The 18,031-nt window shown below is 37.0% G+C and overlaps 1 protein-coding gene across 1 annotated transcript; it reads left to right on the top strand.

Annotated features, from left to right (window-relative positions):
• Positions 1 to 1,174: 1,174 nt before the first annotated feature.
• LOC131849093 (uncharacterized) lies at positions 1,175 to 1,906 on the top strand. Its single transcript, XM_059199081.1, has one exon. It carries the CDS (start codon positions 1,175 to 1,177, stop codon positions 1,904 to 1,906), a length of 732 nt encoding a protein of 243 aa, XP_059055064.1.
• Positions 1,907 to 18,031: the final 16,125 nt, after the last annotated feature.

Below are 18,031 nucleotides of genomic sequence, written 5' to 3'. Positions count from 1 at the left end.
TATGTGAAAATTCCTGCGAAGACGAATGGGAAGCCACTTGAGTTGATTGCGAAAATTGGAAATGTGGTCATACTTACGGAGACCAAATATGAATCGTATGGACATATTTTGGAGTCGCTCAAGTTTATTTTATTGTTATTCAGTGTGATTTAAATAGAAGGAATACGCATAATCTAGGATTGGAAGTAACAAGGAATGTGCGAGCGCAGTTTTGGTATCCACTGGTAGGAAGTTCCGCAATCTATTAATGCTTCCGACGGCTGCAAACATTTTCCGACTCAACTGTGAAATTTGTGGCGACCAAGACAGATTTTCATCAAAAAGAATTCCAAGATTTTTGACCTGAACGGAATATTTAATGTCATGGTCATCAAATGTAACTGGTGGTAGATGATTGAAGTCTAATCTAGAAGTAATAAATAAAGGCCATAAGCTTTGCTCCAGTTAGATATATAGGCGAGATCCAGATTAATATCGTGAATAGCATCGCTAATATTAGGCAGATCAGCTTGTGAATAAATTTGAAGGTCATCTGCATAGAGGTGGTAGGATGAACGAAGATGAAGTGTGATAGAATTGATAAATAAAGCGAAGAGAAGAGAAGATAATACGCCACCCTGAGGTACGCCCGCTACGAGTCGTTGTACACCAGGATGAACTAATATCATCAATACGAATACGTTGCCGGCGCCCATACAGGTAAGTACGAAACCATTCAATCACCATTGGAGATATGTTAAGAGTACGTAGCAAACTGAGTAAGATATTAAAGTCTACGGTATTGAACGCATTACTGAAATCCAATAACGTTAGCACTGCCAGCTGCGATTTGTCCATACCAAGTCGAATGTCATCGGTAATCTCGATTAGAGCCAGATTGTAGTCAGGCTATAACCAGGACGGAAACCAGATTGAAGAGGATTTAGAAGATTATTTGTAGAAAGGAAATTGTATAATATGTAATATGTAGTGTATATGTAATGTTTTTTTCGTGGGTAGCTGTGAAACGCATAAGACCAAATATTAACACCTCTTCAATGAAAATTAATTTAATTATATAATTTTGACATTTTTACTATAATTATTGTATGAAATTATAACTTCAGTGTTTATTTACCTGTAGAACTATTTTCTCCTTTCTTTATTCACCAAACAATAATATATTTTACTAACTATGGAGTCACTACACAACACCATGGCGCAGATGATGGAACATTTTAACCAAAAAATGATGGAGGTCCAGACCGACTTGCAGAAGGCAAAGTCAGAGCCCGCAAGTATTTCTTCACTGGAGTCAAACTTCAAAATATTCCAGTCCTTTACTATCTCTGCACTCACTACTCTACAGCAACAAGTTGAGTTAGTGACTCAAAAACAGGATCACTTAGAGATGCACTCCCGCCAGAAGATTCTACTACTGCATGATATTCCGGACTCTCAAAGAGAATCTGTGCCTCAGGTGGTATCTAAAGTGATTGCGGACAGGCTCGAGGTGGATGGCTTTTCTACTGACCACATCCGCCGGTGTCCCCGTCTAGGACAGTCATTAAAAGATAAACCACGGCCAATAATCGTCAAATTCCATGACTTGGATGTAAGAAATGAGGTGTGGCATTCAAAGACGAAACTGAAGAGTAGTGGAATAACAATGTCGGAGTTTCTAACTGCGTCTCGACATAGCGCATTTATGTCGGCTAGACAGCATTTTGGTGTAAAAAAATGCTGGACACATAATGGTTTTATTGTCATTATTACTGAAAATGGTTCGAGGCATCGGGTCGGCTGTATTGCTGAGGTTTATAAGCTGATCGGTTCGTCGCCGTCGGTTACACAAGCCTCACCAGTCGCCACTAGCTCTAAACAACCGGCCGCCTGTAATTCTCGCTCAAAGCGTGCTAAAAAGTGATTGTAAACAGTGTTTGTGTATATTCCCATTTAGACGTAACAATGCTGCTCAGGCGCGTATTCACCACAGCACTTCTAAATATAGCTTTAATTGTTTGCCGCTAAAAAGAATCCATTTATCGTATCCTCAATTTCAAGACACTCTCCTTGATGTGAAGCCAAATCTCGAGGTCCTTGGCGTTGATATATCCAGTGACGTTCAGTTTTGCGGTCATTTGGAGGACAAGGCTAAAATAGCCTCAAAAAAGCTTGGTGTGCTCAGTAGAGTGAGACGGTATTTCACGGCGGCCCATCGCTTGCAATTATACAAGGCGCAGATCCGGCCGCACATGGAATACTGTTCTCACCTCTGGGCGGGAGCACCACAATACCAGCTACTTCCATTTGACCGCATTCAGAACCGAGCAGCCAGAATCATTGGTAATCAACGTCTATGTGACAGACTCGACCCATTGGCTTTGCGGCGTGATATTGCATCTCTGTGCATTTTCTACCGCACACATCACGGGGAGTGTTCTGAGGAATTGTTCTGATTAATACCAGCTGCTGAGTTTCACCACCGTACCACCCGCCAGAAACTGAAATACCATCCTGATCATCTGGATGAATGGCGGTCTTCCACAGTGCGGTTTTCTAGAAACTTTTTGCCTCGCACAACCACATTGTGAAATCACCTTCCAGCAATGGTATTTCCGAACCGATACGATATTGAAACCTTCAAGAAAATAGCTTATTCCTTTTTAAAAGGCCGACAACGTACTTGTAATTCCCCTGGTGTTGCGGGTGCTCATGGGCGGCGGTAATCACTTACCATCAGGTGAGCCGCATGCTCGTTTGTCCCCTGTGGTATAAAAAAAAAAATTGTAGATTTTTAATATTTTTACCCTCTTTTATTTTGTTTTATATTAACTTTTGTTTTCTGTTATGTCAATTAATTTTAGTTTTATTTCTGTCATAAAATGTCATATGTGACATATATTAATTTTATTGTTGTTGTTTTAAATGTCACTCATTTAATGAATGACACCTGACTTAGCTGTCAAATGTCAGTACAAGAGTTGCGATGTTTACGTTCCGTTGTCGTCTCTTTTTTGGTCAATGTTTTGATATATTGTTGTGCTCCATTAATTTCTCTTCTTTTTTTATGTAAAATTTATTACAATTTACTAGCAGGTAGATAATTTTGTTGTTGTTTTAGGACTTTGATATTAATTATAGTTAGATACTGTTTTAAACTTGACGCGGTCATTATTTATACGTATAATTAGTAAAAATCACGGGATCTTACCACGTTTTATATCTACCCGCTGCTCTTCAGTTTACCCGTGATCATGGTGGTTGAAACACTACCGAAATATCGGGAACTCAGTAAATAAATATAAAACGTGGTAAGATCCCGTGATTTTTACTAATTATACGTATAATTATAGTTAGGTTTTAAAATATTAGCATTTTTACATACTATTTTCTATAATTATTATATATTTATATATATTATTCACATGTCGAGACGAAACTCTCTTTGTTCCAATGCAACTTCCTCCAATTCTAGTTATGATTCTACATTCAGTGAGATTATTCCTTTGAACGAAATTCTAGATATAAATTTTGATAACACAAATAAAAATTTTAATGTATTGCATATTAACTTACAAAGCATTCCAGCGCACTATCCGGATTTGCTTACATCTTTTGATGTAAAAAATGTGCATGCCGTACTCATATCGGAATCCTGGTTAAAACCGTGTCTTCCATCTAGTTTATATGTACTACCAGGTTTCACTCTTATCCGTAATGATCGAACAGTGGGAGGTGGTGGAGGAGTTGCCATTTATCTACGTTCCTATATTCCCTATAAAATTGTCAGTACGTCTACTATTTCCTACCCCTCTAATGAGCCAGAATTTCTTTTCATTGAAATTTACCTATCCCATTCTAATTTACTTCTAGGTGTTTTTTACAGTCCCAATTCATCAATTGACTATTTCGCTCTTCTTGAAAATACTCTAGAAAACCTTATTCCTTCTCACAATCACACTATTCTCATGGGTGATTTTAATACGTGTCTGTTAAAAAATGATTACCGCGCTCAACGCCTCAGATCTCTTGCCACATCATGCAATCTCAATATTCTTCCTCTCCAGCTTACTCATTTTTTCCCTAACTCCAATCCTTCTCTGTTAGACCTTTTATTTGTATCCTCTCTTGAACATGTTGTTAGGCATGGTCAGTGCCCTGCTGATGCTTTTTCTTACCATAACCTAATCTATGTCTCGTACAAAATCCGCCCTCCTAAAAACAAACGGAAAGTTATAATGCGGCGTAGTTTTGATACCATAGATATGGAGAAATTGCGTGTAGATGCTGCCTCTTTGGACTGGTTGGCGATTTCGGAACTTAGCACAGTCGATGAACAATTACACCTTTTTAACTCTTTCCTTTTAAAATTGTACGATCCTGTTCGTCCTGTGCGGGTCAAACACCTTCCTGCGCCTTAGCTTACGGAAGATATAAAGGTTCTTCAGGCGAGAAAATGTAGGGCTAAGGCTAAGTTTCGAGCCAATCCTGACAAATTCCATGACATGTATGTTCGAGCTCGAGCTGGAGATTTCTCAAATCTTTGGGAGTTGGAAAAAATCAAAATTCTAGTAATAACAATATAAATATCGAAAGTCTTAATAAACATTTCTGCTCTTCCGTTGGTTTTGACTACAAGACAAAGTAAATACTTTAAACATTCTCTCTGCTATTCCAACGCCTAATATTCCCACGTTCTTTCAATCAATTCTCCGATTGTGATGTTAAGAAAAATATATTAGCTATTACGTCGAATGCCACAGGGAATGATAGCGTTAGTCGCAAAATGATCATCCCAATCCTTGAAATAATCCTTCCTACTATTACTTTCATACTCAATAACTCCATATCCTCTAGTGTCTTCCCTTCCCTGTGGAAAGATGCTCACATAATCCCTATAGCAAAAAAGAGGACTCCTTCAACCTTCTCAGACTATCGCCCTATTCTATACTCCCATTTCTGTTTAAAGTCTTAGAGCGCCTAGTGCACTGTCACTTCTTACATCTGCAAATTAAAATCACAACATCTTCCTCCTGTTACCTTTAATAACTATAACATCGAATATAGTGTTTGCGTTAAAAACTTAGGTATATATTTTGATGAAACATTATCTTGGTATCATCAATTATCGCAGTTGAGCAAAAAAATATTTGCGTCAATTGGAGGTCTCAATCGACTGCGAAATTTCCTGCCATTGGATACCAAGATTACGCTAGCACATACATTACTACTTCCTATCCTAGACTATGCCGATTCTTGCTATGCTAATCTCACTGAAGAACAGCTAAACAAACTTGAGCGACTTCAAAATATGTGTATAAGGTTTATATTTGGTCTACGCAAATATGACCATGTTTCTCAGTTTCGCAATAAACTCAAGTGGCTTCCTATCGGTTCTCGCAGGAATTGGCACATACTGTCCCTCCTTTATTCTATTCTTTTCAATCCTTCCACTCCTGATTACTTAAATCAGAGCTTCGTGTTTCATAACGATTCGCAAGACCGAGAGTTGCGCAGTACGAGACGTCTTTGTTTCGGTAACCCCTCCTCATTCTACTAACTTCTTTTCCCAATCCTTCACTGTGGACAGTGTCTATCCGTCTGGCTATCCGTCTTTGGAACTCCTTGCCACTTTCTATCAGATCTGCCCAATCCCAGTCCATTTTTAAACAACTAGTAAAATCTCACTTTCTCTCCAATTAAAAATCTATCTGTAATGTCCTGTTTTGTTAGACATGTATTTAATTATATATTCTATTTATGTATATGTATGTGTATTCTATTTATATGTATATATATGTTATTGGTATTTGTATGTATTTAGTATTCATATAATAGCTAACTTTTTATAGTGCGCCACCTACCTTTCCCCTACCCAATGCTTCTATCTCCCTGGTTGTCTGTAAGAGATTGCTTTAAGCGATAAGGCCGCCTTTTGTTTGCATATCCTTCTTTTTTTATTTCCTTTTTGTAATTATTTGTTTCTTTTATGCACAATAAAGAGTTTGTAAAACTTTAGAGAGGAATGGAAGAATGGAATTGGGTCGATAGTCTGAAAAATTCAGCGGGTTTTTAGTTTTGGAGAGAGGAATTATAAGAGCATCTTTCCAAGAGGTCGGGAAGATGGCAGATGATATAGAAAAATTTAAGATAAAAGTAATGGTTGGAAGAATGATATTATTATCAAGGATAGAATTATCATATCACGACTGACGTTATCATTACCGATGGCATTCGACGATACAGCAAATATGTTTCTCTTAACATCACAATCGCAAAATTGAGTAAAAGAAAAGGAAGAAATATCAGGAGTTAACAAAGTGGAAAGAACATTTAGTGTGCTTAATTTATCACTGTTGTCAAAATCAACGGAAGAACAGAAGTGCCTGTTAAGGCTTTCGAAGTCTATATCGCAGTTTGTCAAATTTTGAGCTTTCACGAAATTTCTCAGGATTGGATCTGAATTTCGCTTTGGACTTATTTTTTTTAACCTGCAGAGCCCTGATCTCATCTATCAACCACGGAGCAAGGAGATGTTTAACCCGTACTGGACGAACAGGAGCATGTCGGTCATAGAGGTCACTCTATTCTCCCAAATTTGAATTTTAATAACTGTATTTATCGTAAACATGTTCCACTATTATTTGAAAAAAAATTACGAGCTGAGTTTCTTGTCAGTTCTTCTCATCTCGATATCATTCCGAACTGACGGTAGATTTGACATATCATAAGAGTCTGTAATAGACCTACATGAATAAAGATATTTTGAATTTGAATTTTGAAAGAGTTCCAATAAAAGCGAGTTAAATAATCTAATTTGGTCATCCATTGATGTTGCATTGTGAATAGCCACCCAGTCCGCAGCAGACGCATCGTTACGCAATCTTACCTGATCAATGCCACCAAATCTACTCCGCATTAAGACTTTATGTTTAGGTTTAGGAGGACGGATTTTGTAAGAAAGATAAATGAGATTGTGGTACGAGAACCCATCTGCAGGACACTGACCATGCCTAGCAACATGCTTAAGGGAAGAGACAAACAGGAGATCTAATAGGGAAGGATTACAGTTTGGGAAGAAGTGAGTCGGCTGTAGAGGTAGAATATTCAGATTACAGGAATCAGCAAGAGATCTAAGGCGGTTAGCACGGTAGTCAGTTTTGAGTAAACATGTGTTGAAATGGCCCATAATAATAGTATGACTATTATTATGGGCTTACTTTGGGTTTACTTGAAATGAGAGGATAAGATTTTCTAGGGTGTTTTCAAGGAAAGAGAAATAATCAATGGAAGATGAGGGACTGTAAAAAACACCTAAAAGAGTTTTAGAGTGCAAGAAATCAACACTAATAGAAAGAAATTCTGGTTCTAGAGAAGGGTTGGATATATCAGAGGAGAGGATCATTTTATAAGAAATATAGTCACGAAGATAAATGGCAACTCCACCACCACCCCCCTTAACATGATCATTACGAATCAGGTTAAAACCGGGCAAGGAATAGGGGACAGATGGAAGACAAGGTTTTAACAATGATTCTGAAATTAAGATAGCATGTAAATTTTCGACATTAAAAGATGTTAGAAAATCAGGAAAATGGGCCGGAATGCTTTGAGCATTAATATGTTTTACCACATTAAAATTTTTTACAGTATTCTCAAAGTTAATATTTAAAGTCTCATTAAGGGGAATAAAATCATTATACGTAGAATTATAACTAGATGTCGAACTCGAAAATGAAGAGTAATGTTCTTCTTTCAACATATATTTATATACTAATTATTAAAAATAATAAATAAATAAATATAACTTTAAAAAAATTTAAATTAATTAATAACTTTTAAAATATTATGCAGGTAGCTGCACATAAAGATCTCTAATTAATATTTTTACATATTAATATTTCTCAACCTTTAATATGCATATACAAAAACAAAAAAACAATGAACGCGCAACGTTTAGAGACGTTCTAAAGTGATTATTTTACGTACCGACAACACTAATGAACACAGACAATGACATTTAAACTTGACATGATATACAATAACACTACACTTGACATTTAGTTGACAGTTTTGATTAGACAAATTACGTAAGTCGCAGCCTTAGGACTTAAAAAAAACTAAATTTATTTAAATATAAATTTAATTAAAAATTACAATGTATTAAAATTACTTATTTCTGATTATAATAAAAAAAAAAGGTGACTCTATCGAGGCAAGAATAGAAGGACGACGGAAGCCCGGTTCGGTTGCACAGTTAGGCAACCGTGAAGTCACGTTGTCGGTGCTGGTGCACGTTCCGCTGCATCAGCGTTGGAGCATTGCGTTTGGTTAACCCCAAAGTCCATGTAGAATCTAGGTCGCTCTTCATCAGCGATATTAAGATGTCTATGTATTGTAACAAGTCCCCCCATAGAGCAGCAACTAGCACTACACAACATAAGAGCAGCACATCGTTTCTTCCAAATTGTGCCTAAGTAGTCGCAATCTTATTCTTGTTGTTGATTTCATCCGGTCGTTTCGTATCCCATTACCTAAGAGTAATCATCGCCCCATTTAGTAAAATTCTGCTAAAATTTTTTAAAAATTACAAAATTTCATCGTTCAATACTCACCAGGTCGTCCGCTTCAGAAACTTCTGTTGTCTTAGAGTGCTAGTGATCACCTTCACCTGCCTATAGGTCGTTTCTCTGGATCACCAAGTTGTTCTGAAATCAGTAATTTAGTCTGAAAGTTTTCAAACAGTTTACAAATTTCGGTTTCAGTCGTCGTTCATCTTTAGTTTTCACCCAAGACTTTTATTGTCCTAGGGTGCCTACAGTATCCCCCGTCTAGTAGCGTAAAACCTAGGTAGGATTTCGGTCAATTTTCATCCTAAATTTCGGTCTAAGTCCGAAAAATCATAACTCCCGTCTAAAACTTTGCTCCCTCACCTAGAATTTCTCCGACATCCCATCACCACAACGCTCCGTCGGTTTACACCACTCTCGTTTAATTCTGATGTTTCTTTTTAAACAATATCAAACCCAGGTTACCTAAGAGGTAACATTTCATATTAAATATTCTTAAATTAATACATCGTTTCTTCCAAATTGTGCCTAAGTAGTCGCAATCTTATTCTTGTTGTTGATTTCATCCGGTCGTTTCGTATCCCATTACCTAAGAGTAATCATCGCCCCATTTAGTAAAATTCTGCTAAAATTTTTTAAAAATTACAAAATTTCATCGTTCAATACTCACCAGGTCGTCTGCTTCAGAAACTTCTGTTGTCTTAGAGTGCTAGTGATCACCTTCACCTGCCTGTAGGTCGTTTCTCTGGATCACCAAGTTGTTCTGAAATCAGTAATTTAGTCTGAAAGTTTTCAAACAAATTACAAATTTCGGTTTCAGTCGTCGTTCATCTTTAGTTTTCACCCAAGACTTTTATTGTCCTAGGGTGCCTACAGTATCCCCCGTCTAGTAGCGTAAAACCTAGGTAGGATTTCGGTCAATTTTCATCCTAAATTTCGGTCTAAGTCCGAAAAATCATAACTCCCGTCTAAAACTTTGCTCCCTTACCTAGAATTTCTCCGACATCCCATCACCACAACGCTCCGTCGGTTTACACCACTCTCGTTTAATTCTGATGTTTCTTTTTAAACAATATCAAACCCAGGTTACCTAAGAGGTAACATTTCATATTAAATATTCTTAAATTAAAACATCGTTTCTTCTAAATTGTGCCTAAGTAGTCGCAATCTTATTCTTGTTGTTGATTCCATCCGGTCGTTTCGTATCTCATTACCTAAAAGTAATCATTGCAAATCATCGCCCCATTTAGTAAAATTCTGCTAAAAATCGTTAAAAATTACTAAAAAATATACAATTTCATCGTTCAATACTCACCAGGTCGTCCGCTTCAGAAACTTCTGTTGTCTTAGAGTACTAGTGATCACCCTCACCTGCCTGTAGATCGTTTCTCTGGATCACCAAGTTGTTCTGAAATCAGTAATTTAGTCTGAAAGTTTTCAAACAGTTTACAAATTTCGGTTTCAGTCGTCGTTCATCTTTAGTTTTCACCCAAGACTTTTATTGTCCTAGGGTGCCTACAGTATCCCCCGTCTAGTAGCGTAAAACCTAGGTAGTATTTCGGTCAATTTTCATCCTAAATTTCGGTCTAAGTCCGAAAAATCATAACTCCCGTCTAAAACTTTGCTCCCTCACCTAGAATTTCTCCGACATCCCATCACCACAACGCTCCGTCGGTTTACACCACTCTCGTTTAATTCTGATGTTTCTTTTTAAACAATATCAAACCCAGGTTACCTAAGAGGTAACATTTCATATTAAATATTCTTAAATTAATACATCGTTTCTTCCAAATTGTGCCTAAGTAGTCGCAATCTTATTCTTGTTGTTGATTTCATCCGGTCGTTTCGTATCCCATTACCTAAGAGTAATCATCGCCCCATTTAGTAAAATTCTGCTAAAATTTTTTAAAAATTACAAAATTTCATCGTTCAATACTCACCAGGTCGTCTGCTTCAGAAACTTCTGTTGTCTTAGAGTGCTAGTGATCACCTTCACCTGCCTGTAGGTCGTTTCTCTGGATCACCAAGTTGTTCTGAAATCAGTAATTTAGACTGAAAATTTTCAAAAAAATTACAAATTTCGGTTTCAGCCGTCGTTCTTTCATACTATCTTCAGTTTTCACACAAGACTTTTATTGTCCTAGGGTGCCTACAGTATCCCCCGTCTAGTAGCGTAAAACCTAGGTAGGATTTCGGTCAATTTTCATCCTAAATTTCGGTCTAAGTCCGAAAAATCATAACTCCCGTCTAAAACTTTGCTCCCTTACCTAGAATTTCTCCGACATCCCATCACCACAACGCTCCGTCGGTTTACACCACTCTCGTTTAATTCTGATGTTTCTTTTTAAACAATATCAAACCCAGGTTACCTAAGAGGTAACATTTCATATTAAATATTCTTAAATTAAAACATCGTTTCTTCTAAATTGTGCCTAAGTAGTCGCAATCTTATTCTTGTTGTTGATTCCATCCGGTCGTTTCGTATCTCATTACCTAAAAGTAATCATTGCAAATCATCGCCCCATTTAGTAAAATTCTGCTAAAAATCGTTAAAAATTACTAAAAAATATACAATTTCATCGTTCAATACTCACCAGGTCGTCCGCTTCAGAAACTTCTGTTGTCTTAGAGTACTAGTGATCACCCTCACCTGCCTGTAGATCGTTTCTCTGGATCACCAAGTTGTTCTGAAATCAGTAATTTAGTCTGAAAGTTTTCAAACAGTTTACAAATTTCGGTTTCAGTCGTCGTTCATCTTTAGTTTTCACCCAAGACTTTTATTGTCCTAGGGTGCCTACAGTATCCCCCGTCTAGTAGCGTAAAACCTAGGTAGTATTTCGGTCAATTTTCATCCTAAATTTCGGTCTAAGTCCGAAAAATCATAACTCCCGTCTAAAACTTTGCTCCCTCACCTAGAATTTCTCCGACATCCCATCACCACAACGCTCCGTCGGTTTACACCACTCTCGTTTAATTCTGATGTTTCTTTTTAAACAATATCAAACCCAGGTTACCTAAGAGGTAACATTTCATATTAAATATTCTTAAATTAATACATCGTTTCTTCCAAATTGTGCCTAAGTAGTCGCAATCTTATTCTTGTTGTTGATTTCATCCGGTCGTTTCGTATCCCATTACCTAAGAGTAATCATCGCCCCATTTAGTAAAATTCTGCTAAAATTTTTTAAAAATTACAAAATTTCATCGTTCAATACTCACCAGGTCGTCTGCTTCAGAAACTTCTGTTGTCTTAGAGTGCTAGTGATCACCTTCACCTGCCTGTAGGTCGTTTCTCTGGATCACCAAGTTGTTCTGAAATCAGTAATTTAGACTGAAAATTTTCAAAAAAATTACAAATTTCGGTTTCAGCCGTCGTTCTTTCATACTATCTTCAGTTTTCACACAAGACTTTTATTGTCCTAGGGTGCCTACAGTATCCCCCGTCTAGTAGCGTAAAACCTAGGTAGGATTTCGGTCAATTTTCATCCTAAATTTCGGTCTAAGTCCGAAAAATCATAACTCCCGTCTAAAACTTTGCTCCCTCACCTAGAATTTCTCCGACATCCCATCACCACAACGCTCCGTCGGTTTACACCACTCTCGTTTAATTCTGATGTTTCTTTTTAAACAATATCAAACCCAGGTTACCTAAGAGGTAACATTTCATATTAAATATTCTTAAATTAAAACATCGTTTCTTCTAAATTGTGCCTAAGTAGTCGCAATCTTATTCTTGTTGTTGATTCCATCCGGTCGTTTCGTATCTCATTACCTAAAAGTAATCATTGCAAATCATCGCCCCATTTAGTAAAATTCTGCTAAAAATCGTTAAAAATTACTAAAAAATATACAATTTCATCGTTCAATACTCACCAGGTCGTCCGCTTCAGAAACTTCTGTTGTCTTAGAGTACTAGTGATCACCCTCACCTGCCTGTAGATCGTTTCTCTGGATCACCAAGTTGTTCTGAAATCAGTAATTTAGTCTGAAAGTTTTCAAACAGTTTACAAATTTCGGTTTCAGTCGTCGTTCATCTTTAGTTTTCACCCAAGACTTTTATTGTCCTAGGGTGCCTACAGTATCCCCCGTCTAGTAGCGTAAAACCTAGGTAGTATTTCGGTCAATTTTCATCCTAAATTTCGGTCTAAGTCCGAAAAATCATAACTCCCGTCTAAAACTTTGCTCCCTCACCTAGAATTTCTCCGACATCCCATCACCACAACGCTCCGTCGGTTTACACCACTCTCGTTTAATTCTGATGTTTCTTTTTAAACAATATCAAACCCAGGTTACCTAAGAGGTAACATTTCATATTAAATATTCTTAAATTAATACATCGTTTCTTCCAAATTGTGCCTAAGTAGTCGCAATCTTATTCTTGTTGTTGATTTCATCCGGTCGTTTCGTATCCCATTACCTAAGAGTAATCATCGCCCCATTTAGTAAAATTCTGCTAAAATTTTTTAAAAATTACAAAATTTCATCGTTCAATACTCACCAGGTCGTCTGCTTCAGAAACTTCTGATGTCTTAGAGTGCTAGTGATCACCTTCACCTGCCTGTAGGTCGTTTCTCTGGATCACCAAGTTGTTCTGAAATCAGTAATTTAGACTGAAAATTTTCAAAAAAATTACAAATTTCGGTTTCAGCCGTCGTTCTTTCATACTATCTTCAGTTTTCACACAAGACTTTTATTGTCCTAGGGTGCCTACAGTATCCCCCGTCTAGTAGCGTAAAACCTAGGTAGGATTTCGGTCAATTTTCATCCTAAATTTCGGTCTAAGTCCGAAAAATCATAACTCCCGTCTAAAACTTTGCTCCCTTACCTAGAATTTCTCCGACATCCCATCACCACAACGCTCCGTCGGTTTACACCACTCTCGTTTAATTCTGATGTTTCTTTTTAAACAATATCAAACCCAGGTTACCTAAGAGGTAACATTTCATATTAAATATTCTTAAATTAAAACATCGTTTCTTCTAAATTGTGCCTAAGTAGTCGCAATCTTATTCTTGTTGTTGATTCCATCCGGTCGTTTCGTATCTCATTACCTAAAAGTAATCATTGCAAATCATCGCCCCATTTAGTAAAATTCTGCTAAAAATCGTTAAAAATTACTAAAAAATATACAATTTCATCGTTCAATACTCACCAGGTCGTCCGCTTCAGAAACTTCTGTTGTCTTAGAGTACTAGTGATCACCCTCACCTGCCTGTAGATCGTTTCTCTGGATCACCAAGTTGTTCTGAAATCAGTAATTTAGTCTGAAAGTTTTCAAACAGTTTACAAATTTCGGTTTCAGTCGTCGTTCATCTTTAGTTTTCACCCAAGACTTTTATTGTCCTAGGGTGCCTACAGTATCCCCCGTCTAGTAGCGTAAAACCTAGGTAGTATTTCGGTCAATTTTCATCCTAAATTTCGGTCTAAGTCCGAAAAATCATAACTCCCGTCTAAAACTTTGCTCCCTCACCTAGAATTTCTCCGACATCCCATCACCACAACGCTCCGTCGGTTTACACCACTCTCGTTTAATTCTGATGTTTCTTTTTAAACAATATCAAACCCAGGTTACCTAAGAGGTAACATTTCATATTAAATATTCTTAAATTAATACATCGTTTCTTCCAAATTGTGCCTAAGTAGTCGCAATCTTATTCTTGTTGTTGATTTCATCCGGTCGTTTCGTATCCCATTACCTAAGAGTAATCATCGCCCCATTTAGTAAAATTCTGCTAAAATTTTTTAAAAATTACAAAATTTCATCGTTCAATACTCACCAGGTCGTCTGCTTCAGAAACTTCTGATGTCTTAGAGTGCTAGTGATCACCTTCACCTGCCTGTAGGTCGTTTCTCTGGATCACCAAGTTGTTCTGAAATCAGTAATTTAGACTGAAAATTTTCAAAAAAATTACAAATTTCGGTTTCAGCCGTCGTTCTTTCATACTATCTTCAGTTTTCACACAAGACTTTTATTGTCCTAGGGTGCCTACAGTATCCCCCGTCTAGTAGCGTAAAACCTAGGTAGGATTTCGGTCAATTTTCATCCTAAATTTCGGTCTAAGTCCGAAAAATCATAACTCCCGTCTAAAACTTTGCTCCCTTACCTAGAATTTCTCCGACATCCCATCACCACAACGCTCCGTCGGTTTACACCACTCTCGTTTAATTCTGATGTTTCTTTTTAAACAATATCAAACCCAGGTTACCTAAGAGGTAACATTTCATATTAAATATTCTTAAATTAAAACATCGTTTCTTCTAAATTGTGCCTAAGTAGTCGCAATCTTATTCTTGTTGTTGATTCCATCCGGTCGTTTCGTATCTCATTACCTAAAAGTAATCATTGCAAATCATCGCCCCATTTAGTAAAATTCTGCTAAAAATCGTTAAAAATTACTAAAAAATATACAATTTCATCGTTCAATACTCACCAGGTCGTCTGCTTCAGAAACTTCTGTTGTCTTAGAGTGCTAGTGATCACCTTCACCTGCCTGTAGGTCGTTTCTCTGGATCACCAAGTTGTTCTGAAATCAGTAATTTAGACTGAAAATTTTCAAAAAAAATTACAAATTTCGGTTTCAGCCGTCGTTCTTTCATACTATCTTCAGTTTTCACACAAGACTTTTATTGTCCTAGGGTGCCTACAGTATCCCCCGTCTAGTAGCGTAAAACCTAGGTAGGATTTCGGTCAATTTTCATCCTAAATTTCGGTCTAAGTCCGAAAAATCATAACTCCCGTCTAAAACTTTGCTCCCTCACCTAGAATTTCTCCGACATCCCATCACCACAACGCTCCGTCGGTTTACACCACTCTCGTTTAATTCTGATGTTTCTTTTTAAACAATATCAAACCCAGGTTACCTAAGAGGTAACATTTCATATTAAATATTCTTAAATTAAAACATCGTTTCTTCTAAATTGTGCCTAAGTAGTCGCAATCTTATTCTTGTTGTTGATTCCATCCGGTCGTTTCGTATCTCATTACCTAAAAGTAATCATTGCAAATCATCGCCCCATTTAGTAAAATTCTGCTAAAAATCGTTAAAAATTACTAAAAAATATACAATTTCATCGTTCAATACTCACCAGGTCGTCCGCTTCAGAAACTTCTGTTGTCTTAGAGTACTAGTGATCACCCTCACCTGCCTGTAGATCGTTTCTCTGGATCACCAAGTTGTTCTGAAATCAGTAATTTAGTCTGAAAGTTTTCAAACAGTTTACAAATTTCGGTTTCAGTCGTCGTTCATCTTTAGTTTTCACCCAAGACTTTTATTGTCCTAGGGTGCCTACAGTATCCCCCGTCTAGTAGCGTAAAACCTAGGTAGTATTTCGGTCAATTTTCATCCTAAATTTCGGTCTAAGTCCGAAAAATCATAACTCCCGTCTAAAACTTTGCTCCCTCACCTAGAATTTCTCCGACATCCCATCACCACAACGCTCCGTCGGTTTACACCACTCTCGTTTAATTCTGATGTTTCTTTTTAAACAATATCAAACCCAGGTTACCTAAGAGGTAACATTTCATATTAAATATTCTTAAATTAATACATCGTTTCTTCCAAATTGTGCCTAAGTAGTCGCAATCTTATTCTTGTTGTTGATTTCATCCGGTCGTTTCGTATCCCATTACCTAAGAGTAATCATCGCCCCATTTAGTAAAATTCTGCTAAAATTTTTAAAAATTACAAAATTTCATCGTTCAATTTCACCAGGTCGTTGTCTTTAGTTTTCACCCAAGACCTAGTCCTAGTGCCTACAGTATCCCCCGTCTAGTAGCGTAAAACCTAGGTAGTATTTCGGTCAATTTTCATCCTAAATTTCGGTCTAAGTCCGAAAAATCATAACTCCCGTCTAAAACTTTGCTCCCTCACCTAGAATTTCTCCGACATCCCATCACCACAACGCTCCGTCGGTTTACACCACTCTCGTTTAATTCTGATGTTTCTTTTTAAACAATATCAAACCCAGGTTACCTAAGAGGTAACATTTCATATTAAATATTCTTAAATTAATACATCGTTTCTTCCAAATTGTGCCTAAGTAGTCGCAATCTTATTCTTGTTGTTGATTTCATCCGGTCGTTTCGTATCCCATTACCTAAGAGTAATCATCGCCCCATTTAGTAAAATTCTGCTAAAATTTTTTAAAAATTACAAAATTTCATCGTTCAATACTCACCAGGTCGTCTGCTTCAGAAACTTCTGATGTCTTAGAGTGCTAGTGATCACCTTCACCTGCCTGTAGGTCGTTTCTCTGGATCACCAAGTTGTTCTGAAATCAGTAATTTAGACTGAAAATTTTCAAAAAAATTACAAATTTCGGTTTCAGCCGTCGTTCTTTCATACTATCTTCAGTTTTCACACAAGACTTTTATTGTCCTAGGGTGCCTACAGTATCCCCCGTCTAGTAGCGTAAAACCTAGGTAGGATTTCGGTCAATTTTCATCCTAAATTTCGGTCTAAGTCCGAAAAATCATAACTCCCGTCTAAAACTTTGCTCCCTTACCTAGAATTTCTCCGACATCCCATCACCACAACGCTCCGTCGGTTTACACCACTCTCGTTTAATTCTGATGTTTCTTTTTAAACAATATCAAACCCAGGTTACCTAAGAGGTAACATTTCATATTAAATATTCTTAAATTAAAACATCGTTTCTTCTAAATTGTGCCTAAGTAGTCGCAATCTTATTCTTGTTGTTGATTCCATCCGGTCGTTTCGTATCTCATTACCTAAAAGTAATCATTGCAAATCATCGCCCCATTTAGTAAAATTCTGCTAAAAATCGTTAAAAATTACTAAAAAATATACAATTTCATCGTTCAATACTCACCAGGTCGTCCGCTTCAGAAACTTCTGTTGTCTTAGAGTACTAGTGATCACCCTCACCTGCCTGTAGATCGTTTCTCTGGATCACCAAGTTGTTCTGAAATCAGTAATTTAGTCTGAAAGTTTTCAAACAGTTTACAAATTTCGGTTTCAGTCGTCGTTCATCTTTAGTTTTCACCCAAGACTTTTATTGTCCTAGGGTGCCTACAGTATCCCCCGTCTAGTAGCGTAAAACCTAGGTAGTATTTCGGTCAATTTTCATCCTAAATTTCGGTCTAAGTCCGAAAAATCATAACTCCCGTCTAAAACTTTGCTCCCTCACCTAGAATTTCTCCGACATCCCATCACCACAACGCTCCGTCGGTTTACACCACTCTCGTTTAATTCTGATGTTTCTTTTTAAACAATATCAAACCCAGGTTACCTAAGAGGTAACATTTCATATTAAATATTCTTAAATTAATACATCGTTTCTTCCAAATTGTGCCTAAGTAGTCGCAATCTTATTCTTGTTGTTGATTTCATCCGGTCGTTTCGTATCCCATTACCTAAGAGTAATCATCGCCCCATTTAGTAAAATTCTGCTAAAATTTTTTAAAAATTACAAAATTTCATCGTTCAATACTCACCAGGTCGTCTGCTTCAGAAACT

The sequence above is a fragment of the Achroia grisella genome, unplaced genomic scaffold (genome assembly GCF_030625045.1).
Source record: "Achroia grisella isolate CSIRO2021 unplaced genomic scaffold, CSIRO_AGI_Agris_v1 utg636, whole genome shotgun sequence".
In the NCBI taxonomy this organism is placed as follows: Eukaryota; Metazoa; Arthropoda; class Insecta; order Lepidoptera; family Pyralidae; genus Achroia; species Achroia grisella.
Note: the sequence above shows the minus strand (reverse complement) of the source record. Positions and strands in the feature narration are given on the sequence as shown.

Excerpts from the sequence above, each read along its gene's own strand:
- LOC131849093 (XM_059199081.1), top strand. The coding sequence starts at position 1,175 with ATGGAGTCACTACACAACACCATGGCGCAGATGATGGAACATTTTAAC.